Genomic DNA, 10,804 nt, shown 5'->3' with positions numbered 1-10,804 from the left:
TGTGTGTGTGTGTGTTTGGTGTGGTGTGTGTATCTGTGTGTTCATGTGTGTGTTTCTCTTCCTATTTTCTTCATTTTTTTTTTCAGTGACTTGTTCTTCCGCCTTTTAGGTGAAAGAGCAGTGAAGCTGAGTTGGAACATATTTATCTTTTATTCATCTATTACTCAGTTTTGATATTAGCAAAAATTAGAGGACACAATATTCAGCATCTTTTCCAAAATGGTGAAGGACATGCTATGGTACGATGGTTCGGATAGCTCTGCTTTAAAGGACTTCTATTGTCCTTTCCAGAAACCAACCCACATATAGCCTTGCTCAAACTGCTACGGTTTAGCAACGTATCACTACAGGAACGTATTGCCTTTGGTCTAGACTAGAATATGGATGATAATTTTCTTTTGCTTGCTGTTGTTGTCGTAGTCTTTTAAAAAATGTTTGAGCAGATAGCTTCTTCATTACTTGCCATGCAGCTACTTACGGGATTGCATCATGCTCTTTAGGACAGGCGTCAGGGATTAGTTTATGGTATAAACTTTTAAAATAAAGCTTGAGTATGGTGGCACTTGCTTCCATTTTAACTGTGGGGCTCTGCAAAGTGAATCCTCAGGGTATCTGTTAAAAATGCTTATTGGCAAGGTAGATCATTGAAAAAAGTGTACATGATGCAAAAGCTACTTGATTTGTCCTGCTTGATTTCTATCTATCTATCTATCTATCTATCTATCTATCTATCTATCTATCTATCTATCTGTCTGTCTGTCTGTCTGTCTGTCTGTCTGTCTGTCTGTCTGTCTGTCTGTCTATCTACCTATCTATAGAAAGAAATTTCTAGAACTTTCTTCATGGGTAGGACATTTTCTTTGGGCCATCCAAACTAGCAATGATAAGCCAGTTGTCTTAAAATATCTAAAAATATTCTGACATTTCTAGATTTTACCAGTTCAAAATCAAATTATTCAAGGGACAGTGTTCCTCTGATACTCTAAGCAGAATCCTTTCTGCATCTCCAGAGATTTGGCAGTAGCTGACAATTCCTGGTGTGCTGATCTGTGATTCCAGTCTTGCCTCCTTCTTCACAAATGGCCTATCCTTTATCTACACACCGTCTTGTAAGGACACTAACCACAGAAGATGAGTGGTTTTAGTATACCCCCTTGTTGACAAATTGCTACACAGCTGATCTTCCATATAACCTCATATTCCTAGGAACAAAGGGCTCACACTTCAACTTGTATTTCCCTAGGTCTTGCTTTCAGGTGCCTTACTCTGTCCACAGGAAGATCTGGAAACAAAACTCAAGAACAGACATGTCTAAGATCGTTCCTGATGATTTTTTTTTTATATATATGCAGGTAGATTGCAGCCATCTAGAGACCAATGGGGTTTTTAAGGACAGAGTTGTGAACAGTGCTTTTTCTTTGCAACTGAAATTAAGGGTGGTTGTGAACTATCTCAGTGCTGGGAACCAAACCTAGGTCCTTTGTAGGAGCCCCACATGTCCTTAACCATCTCCTGTCTCTTGTGTACCATTTTTTAAGTATGAAAGGTTGTTTCTAATCTCAAATACATATTGGTTATTATAGATAGAGTTCATCCATGCCTGTTGTTAATATATGAAAATGAAAATATTTTGGTACTTAAAGTATGAATTTTTAAGTAATAGTTAATTTATTAATCTATAATTCCTATATATATATAACTCTAAGTAGCACAGCTTGTTCATTGTGAAGTGCATAGAGTAGTGGACATGTTTTCATAGAACGTAGAGAGAGACATTATAGAAAGATTGTCTGAAAAATCAGTTGATATATATTTCACAAATAGAAATGGGGAAAAGAGATTCGTTAATTCAATGAAAATAATTTTAATATTAAATAATATTATGTTGTCACAAAGCATTAATTGTGGCCAGCATGCATCTAGAGTGGTGTCACACAGCACTAACAATCTTCTGATAATATTCTGTTCTGTTATATCCACATTGCGTGTAGTCATTGATCCCTAATGCCTGCTAAAGTAGAAAAACAAATGTAAAAATACCCTCAAAAGAATTATCCAGAACTCAGTCTTGCTTGGTTCTATAAAAATTTTCTTGTTAGGTGCTCTTACTGGGCTATTTTGAATTGTCTTCTATGGCCTAACATTTTCTTCAAAGTATGCCTTAGTACTATTTGCCATGGCTGTATTGTGGTTTACCAGTAAAATAATAATTTTCTATCTTGACTTTTCAAGAGTGTATGATATCAGTAATTCAGATGAAAATGGATGCAAGAATTTGAGATTTGTGGGCAAGAGTAAATATATCTTTTAGTGTTGTTAAATGCAGGTGAAACACCATGGGTACTTTTTTTATTTTTTTATTTTTTGGCATAGCCTTCTTCATATTTCTAACCTCATTAGAGAAAAATAACGTTCATGCATTAGGATCAATGTATTGACCCCTTCTTCTCTCTTTTCACTCTTTGCAATGCAGGAGCGTGTTCCCGACAGTCCCTCACCTGCTCCATCTCTGGAGGAGGGCCGGAGGCCTGGCAGCCACCCATCCTCACATCGCAGCAGCAGTGTGTCCAGCTCTCCGGCGAGGACTGAGAGTTCTTCCGACAGAATCCGTAGGTCTTATACTTCTGCTTGTCACCATCTGAAACTTTATTAGGTGCAGCTGGGCTTTCTAATCAAAATGCCCTCATTCCAAATGGATCTCAAATGTATCATGTACCGAAGCTCTCCAGCCATAGCCATTCCTCAGAATTATGTGTCCCAGTGTGGAATGCTATGAAGGATGACACGACATTAACAGGTTCTGATATAACATCCTCTCTTTGATACTACACAGAAAGAGTTGAAGCTATGAAACAAGAAAAAGTAGGTAATCTTCCAGATGAGTTTCTGAAGTACACAACCAATTCCCAACTATCTGACACCTAAGTACATCGTTGCTGCTTTATTCACGTACATTTCTTCAATGGAAAGCCCCGCTATTTTTACAGATCAGATTTTAACACCCTACCTTATTTAATAAAAAAATATCCATAAGTACATATAAGATAAATCAAATTAAGCACAGTGATTCTGAAAAATCCAATACTTTGTCATTTAGATGCTCACTGAATTAAAGGATTTTAATCTTAGGATTATGGTCAGGAATAAAAAGTAGTATATAACTTTCTAATAGTACCTACATCAGATGGCTCCCAGAGGCTCTGTCATGCTAGCTCCAAAGGAACCAAAGTTTTAGTTTCTATATAGAGGAGAGTTCACCAATCAAATCATAGAAAAATCATCATGTTATTATTATTATAGTATTATTTTATATAGTATAGATATTTTGCATTTAATGAGTTATTTAAATAAAATTTAAAGGGCAAAATTATTTTCATTCATGCAATATACTATGGGATATAATACTATAAGGATACTGAAACATGATGTTAGTTTATTAGTTGCAGAAAACTGTGCTGATTATATCAGGTAGTTAGAAAATCACTCATATTAACCTGACATTGTTAAAGGGCTTTGTTTTTGAGAACATAAGTTTTCCAGAGGGGGAAGTTCATTTGCTAAAGAAGAAACCTGATGCTCTAGAATAAATATTGGATACTCTATTTTTATTGGTTATACTAACATTAACAGGCCACAAATTCTAACCATGGAAAAGGGTTTACTTTACGTGACATTAAATATAGTAAAGTGGTATTATTTTTGGTCTTTATTGCTCATCCTTAAGGATTGCCGTTGCTTATCAATCTCCCAGTAATTTTACTAAAGGATCGTGATATTAAATTTGGGTATTATGTGTTTATTTTTTTTTGTTGTTCTAAAAACCATTCAACTGATAGATGTTAACCACATTTTCTGATGTTGTTGTGTTTGTTCTTTGTTTCGGGGTTACCAGCTGTCCATCAGAATGGCCTGTCCATGAACCAGATGCTGATGGGTTTATCCCCAAATGTGCTTCCTGGGCCAAAGGAGGGGGATTTGGCTGGTCATGACATGGGGCATGAGTCAAAACGGATCCACATTGAAAAAGGTAATTTATGATTCTCTGCCCTTTCTTTTGTTCCTGAAACGAAGTATGACATCTATTTCTGCATTAGTACAATAAGGTAAATATTTTAAATGAATACTGTTAATAAAATATTAGGCCCCTTCAACAAAAGGTGTCTGGATACAGATCTGCTACTTTCCTGTTACACAATGGTAAGTGACAATTTAATTTTCACAACATATTTAAGAGCGAATTATATGTGCCAAATGTTTATTTTTTATTTATTAATTTATCGTTTGTGTTTCTTAATGTATCCAAAGCCATTATATTTTACTTAGCATGACAGAACATAAAACAGGTCACAGAAACTCTATCTTGATTTAAAGATAGATAATCTTTAAGTATTTCAGGATATTCAAGTGAATCTTTGTAGTCATTTCAAAGGGTGTAGGAAACAGTCCTTCAAGGACTTGCTTTGAAAATATTAGGATCTGATTTCCATCACCAGAACATAAGCAAAAAACGTCTAAGAAAGTGATGATTGTGTCCTTGAGTCTAAAACCTGAGCAGGAGGGGACATGTGTTTTACTAGTGATTTCTCACAAGCCAGCCTCATCTTTTGGTGGGTTCCAGTTCCCAGTGGTAGGGTTCAGTCTCAAAACGAAGGCTGACAGTTACTGAAAAAGACAAAACAAAGAGAACAAACAAACAAAAAACACCTATGCTCAACTTCTGGTCTCCCCACATATATGTCATGTGCATACTTACCCACATACATAAATATGTGCCTACTTACATATGAATACACACACACATACACAGATGTATTGACACATATATCCATACATACACACAAACACACACTTCTCAGCAGTAACAAAGCCTAGGGTCTGCAAAGGTGCAGATTTCCTACTAAAGTATTTCCATGTAGGTCTAAGCCAATTTTATAGCAAAAGTGCTAGGAATGTGCTTGTGAATTTTCTAATCTGGGAAGAAATTTCGTTAGAAAATTGAAATGTTATTTTGCTATGCATATTAATTCTATTTATTATGCATATTAATTCATATTTATTCTAAAAATGTAAGTACATATTCTCATATGTAAGTTCATATAACAAGTATTGTGTTGTGCCTATAGAAGCCTTCTCACTTGCTTTCAACTTTCATTCTTTGTTAACTATTTTTTAAATTTTTTGAGTTTTTGATATTATCATGTCTTTTTACTTTCCCTTTCCTCCCTCCTCACTCTCCCACACCTCTCTGAACTTTTTCAAACTCATGCTGGCCAGTGTTGTTTTTATAAAAACATTATATAAATAGTTCAAATTTTATACATGTAAATTACCTGATTGGCTATTTTTAAATATAAATCAAACTGCTTCATTTTTGCCTAAGAATTGATAGTTTAAAGTTGGGAACACACAGTACTTGTATAGCATGAACAAGATATGAGATTTAGTCCTCTCCATCATAGGAGAAATGAAATAATTCATTTGTAAATTTTATAAAGGGTGTCGAAAGTTAGATTTTTAAGTAGTTCGAAATGCTTTTAAAAAATAAATTGAGTAAGCCTAGAGAAGAATAAAAATGCTTAGGAAATATTTTCCTAAAATGCATTACATCCTTATTCACTCCCTTAAGAAGAAAGAATGCAAGTATTTAAAAAATTACAAACGTTTCAAATATTTACAAATAAGGATCTCTGTTCTTTGGAACTTCCATGAGAACACTACCCTGTTAAAGTAGAAATACATTTGAGAAATAGCAACTTGAACAAGCTTTTCTATGATTTATTGTGCAGGATCACTGTGTGTATACATACAGGCTATTATGCTATTATAACTTTAGTGGTGTATATATGGCACATCACTAAGTCCCTTACACTCTATACTTCTAATTCCAATTTGCCATGCATTCTTCAATATTGAAGAACATTCATGTTATATGTTCTGTTTCATTCATATTTAATAAAAGATCATCATACCACTCAATTATGAATGTTATCATATTAGGGAAACAATTTGTAAAAATAAATTTCTCAGTAATATTTAATATAATAATTAATTGGATGAACAAAGAAGTAAATTTTTTCCAAACATTCAGCAACTGAGTAAATCTCTTAAGAAAATAAGTGGCTATTTTCTCAATTTTCCAAGAATGCTGTTTAGATAGTTCAATGTAAAAAGCTACAAGGAGCCTGTAGATATGACTCTGCCAGTGGGCACTACTTTAAATACAGAGGTTCTGATTTAGCCGCTGAAACTCACATTATGGAAGGAGAATCCCACTCTCAGAAATTTGTTCTCTGATCTGCAAATATGCTCACTGAAATGCACATACAGAGACACATAGTAAACAAATAAAATGTAGTTAAAGAGAAACAGATATGGGAAATTGACTAGTAATATGCAATGGATATAAGTATATTAAGAGTTGAATTATTTTCAAGAATAGTTGTGTGAAACACTGGGAATTAAAATACGAAATCTACAGAGAGTGGTAAAGGGATGATGGAGACTGCCAATAGCTGCAGCAATGAATCCCAGCAGCGAATGTCATGAAAACTCTACAGCCTTATGTTTCCAGTTGAGTTGATCTGGAACATCCATAAATTAAGAGTTTTTCTAGGGGCTGGAGAGATGGCTCAACAGTTAAGAGCATTGACTGCTTTTCCAGAGGTCCTGAGTTCAATTCCCAGCAACCACACGGTGGCTCACAACCATCTGCAATGATATCCGTGCTCTCCTCTGGTGTGTCTAAGAACAGTGACAATGGACTCACATACATAAAATAATTTTTTTAAAAAAAGAGTTTTTCTAGGCTACTTATTGGTTTTTGTAATTATTGTGTTATTATTATAGAATATTTTTAAATGTTCTATTTTTGTATATTCCTAAGTCCATAAATTTACTACAACATTCGTCTTCTCCCTTAGAAATTATGTATTTATTAATGCACTTTCTCTTAGTGAATAAGCTCTGAGTCAACTGAACATTTACAGTAATTGTGAGTAAACCAAGTTGTCTATATAATTATACTATGTAGTTTGAATTGGTAGAGAATACCAAGAAATAGAAAGGAAGAGTGAGCCAAAGATGGTTATTATGTTCTTAAGTCAGAAACATCTTTTCTTCGGTAGTGTGATTATCATTGAGTGTTCTAACTACGAATACATATGGCACCTTCCTGTTTTGCTAAAGTTACTATTGCAGTGGGGTTTTCTAAATCTTTTCTCTCTCAGAACACAGATCTTAACCAAATCCCAACTGTATCTCAATATTTTATCTACAAAATTAAATGTTTAGCATTCTGACTGGGTATGTGAAACTACCATTGATTTCAAATCATGGAAATTTTAATAGATGTTGTTATAATTATAGTGCCTTGTTTTATGTTGCTCTTTCTCTTGGATGAACTATATCTCTTTCATCTACTTCCAGCATACTGAATTAATTGTAAATATTCATGGGCTTTCTAGATTGATAGAGTCTGCTAAATTAAAAATTGTTTTTTTCATGACTCCATTTATCATATCCCTCACAATAGCCCTGCAACTTTCTTACTACTCATATCTCTATTGAACAAGTAACTTTATTTAGAGAAATCTGTAGAAAAGTTAATTATATATTCATGTCATTTGCAGCTTGAACTTTTTATGTGCAATTTGCTTTCTAACAACTAAATCATTCAAAAGGTAATAATTCTTAGGAAAACATTGATACTTTGCTGAGATAGAAAAATTCATTTTGTGCCCCCAAATGATTTGGTGTGAAGTCTTACTCATCAATAACTTTTGAATATGTGTGTCTTCCTTAATATGAAAAACCCACTGCCTATAATACACGCTACCAAAAAAACCAACCAACCAAACAAACAAACAACCAAATAAACAAACAAACAAAAAACAGGTAATGATCAGTTCTCAGTTAGAAGCTGTATAAACTCAGAATTCAGGAAACAAATAGCTGAGTGAGTGCTCTCATTTATTATTATTTTTTTGCATAAAGAGGACTTCAATGGAATCTTAAGCCTTGAGAAGGTTTAATTAAACCACATTTAAAATATGAAAAATGAAAAATTGTTTCATATTGAGAAGTATAGACATTTAAACTTCATGTGGAAATCCCAGGCAAAATGAGAAATGTTTATGAAGATTATAAGGTTTTGTTAAAGTCAGTGTTTGTAAAAGAAACTCTGATGCTTCAAAATGAAGGGATATATTGCATTATTTCCCCATCTCCTTTCTCCCTCCAAAACCTTCCATATCCTTTCCCTTGTCTTCCATCACTCTTTTTTAAATTAATGACCTCTTGACATTAGTGGTAGTTGCAGTCATATTATATATCCTAAATATATAAATAGAATCTGCATTGTCTAACATTTAATACTATCACAAGTTCCCTGGAGCTTTATGGGTTTAGAAAAACCAGGGCTCTTTTCCCTCTGAGTAGAAATCAACCAACAGATATTGAATAGGACAGGTTTACATGATTGCCACTGCTTTCATGACTTGGGTCTTAGGATCCTGACTAGAACTGATGTGGGATCAAGTACATGACAAACACACAGAAAACTGGGGTAGGTTCGTCTGGGTTCTCAGATGAAGCTACAGCATCTCATATATTTTATAGAGAGAGGAAGAGAGAGGCAGGCAGCATTATGGTATAAGCTAAATGAGAAGGCAGGGCCATTGCAGATAAATAGAAATTGGGTTAATATGTACTGCTGGGTAAGGGTGCAAGTTCAGCTACCACTCTTAGGAGCAGGCTTTGCGTGGAAGTAGACTTCAGGATGTGAACATCTGTAGGGGATAAAGCTATGTGGGAATGTTTTCTACACAGACTGTTGACATCCGCACAGCGACTGATAGAGGATTTTGCCATCCCTCAGAGCCACTCTATGGAAAGGATTTCCAGTTCTGATAGCATGGAGGCTTTGGGGTCCTTGACAGGGCTGTGCATACCCAACAGCACACATTCAGTTGGGACTTCACAAGTTGTCTATATTAGTAAATTTAGTTCTCAGATCATTATAATATGATGTGACTATGAGTAAATATGCATAAGCCCCAAGTGTGTAAAATAAACCAAGAAGGCACATTTCTGCTTGTCCTCTTCTCATCTCTGCTCCCTATTTCCCCTCCCTCCTTGTCTACCTCTCTTCTTCTCACTTCTTCCCTTTCTTCTTGCCCCTCCTTAATTAAAATATTTCTATCACTTGTTTTTTTAATTTCTTTTCTCAAATCTGCTTTTATCAACACAGTGTGGATTACTTTTGCTTCTGAGAAATAGAATACGTTCCCTCACTAGTGTCTTCTGCAGAAAACTAACATTTTAGAAGCAGGACAAATTTGAGGAGGGTTGTTAAGGAGACTTGTATCAGGGCATAGAACTCTTTGTGAGAAACTTTGTCCCACACTGTTCAAGATTCCCAGAAATTGTTGTCCTTGTATAAAAGGAATTTGCTTGGCACTGTGAATTAGAGAACAAGGTGTGAAATGCACCAGCACATATTAAAACATGTCCATACCTAAATATCCTTTCTTTATTAATTTATTCTCTACTGCAGATCTTGTATATAATTTTTTTCCAAAGCTGGCTAAACATGGCTTATCTCAAGTTTCCTAAAATATGTTTTAAATTTTTTGCATACTTTTCATTGTTTTAAACAATGGGATTTTAAAACTTGTAATATTACTTTAAGATTTTTATCTTCAAAAATGGCTTTCTTCTTTAAAATCATAGATTGCCATTACACTAATGAATAGCAATATTATATTCTGCCATATTAAAATTTTATTATCTAATGTAGTTATCACATGGACTGTTTAGATTAAAAGTCCCTTCTCTGCGGAATCTCCCATGTTTTCACACTTTTAGCACATATTACACTTTGAATTGTGCATTCACTATGTGAGGTCCAGCATCAAATTCAAGTCATAAGACCTGGCTGCAGCTAACTGTCTTTACCCACGGAAACATTATACTGGCCCTAGAGATTAGTTTTTCATCCTAGGGACTCTTATGACTCTTGTCATACTGAACATAAATAGTGCTGAAATTATTTGGTTGTTACAAACATGATGTACGTTATTTCTTCCATTAAACTTTTTTAATTATTTCTCATTTGTAAGTACTTAGATCAAGCATCCTTCAGTTATAAACTGCATCTTTTTTCCTGATTAAAATATGTTTGTTTTTATTATTATATTCATATCATGCATTTGGGTAAAATACTCCATTCCTACTACCACTTCACCCCAAATTCATGTATATCCTATTTAATTTTTACATACCCCAAAAAGTTCATTCAGTGCTACCTCTATGTGCAATGGTTTAGAGCCACTAACTGGAGTATGGGTAGCCTCTAGAGACCCGCATTCCTAAGGTTGGGATTTTTTTAGTTCTTTCCTATTGATGCTGGGACTTTGACTATCTTCATTTTCTGCCTATCCTGACAATGCATTGGAAGTCACAGTAAGTATACTTGCGTAACTGTATAGTCATGTCCAAAAAGTGTTTCTTTGTAAATATCCACCACCTCTGGCTCTTACAACATTTACTTCCCCTCTTCATTGATTATTCCTGAGTCTTGGTGGAAGAGGTTGTGATATAAATGTCCCGTTTAGGATGGAGGACTCTATAATATCTAATTTTCATCACATTGACTGGTTGTGAGTCTCTTATTAATCATCATCTACCTCATTAAAAGAGTCTCTCTGTTGAAGGTTGAGTGATGCACTAATCTTTGAGATTAGAGATAAGTATGTAGGGGGCATTTTATTACTGTATCCACTCAGCAGAATAATACTCCTGGATT

At 34.5% G+C, this 10,804-nt stretch overlaps 1 protein-coding gene across 2 annotated transcripts in view; it reads left to right on the top strand.

The window, feature by feature from the left end:
* The window catches only part of Dach1 (dachshund family transcription factor 1), a 385,477-nt gene that overhangs the window by 269,105 nt on the left and 105,568 nt on the right, over positions 1–10,804 (top strand). For both annotated transcript variants that reach the window (XM_021203188.2, XM_029541759.1), the window contains 2 exons: positions 2,474–2,609; positions 3,893–4,027. In XM_021203188.2, the coding sequence (XP_021058847.1) occupies positions 2,474–2,609; positions 3,893–4,027 (271 nt within the window). The remainder of the gene's footprint in view (positions 1–2,473; positions 2,610–3,892; positions 4,028–10,804) is intronic.

Source organism: Mus pahari, chromosome 8 (assembly GCF_900095145.1).
Source record: "Mus pahari chromosome 8, PAHARI_EIJ_v1.1, whole genome shotgun sequence".
Classification (NCBI taxonomy): Eukaryota; Metazoa; Chordata; class Mammalia; order Rodentia; family Muridae; genus Mus; species Mus pahari.
This window is presented reverse-complemented; position numbering and strand designations above follow the sequence as displayed.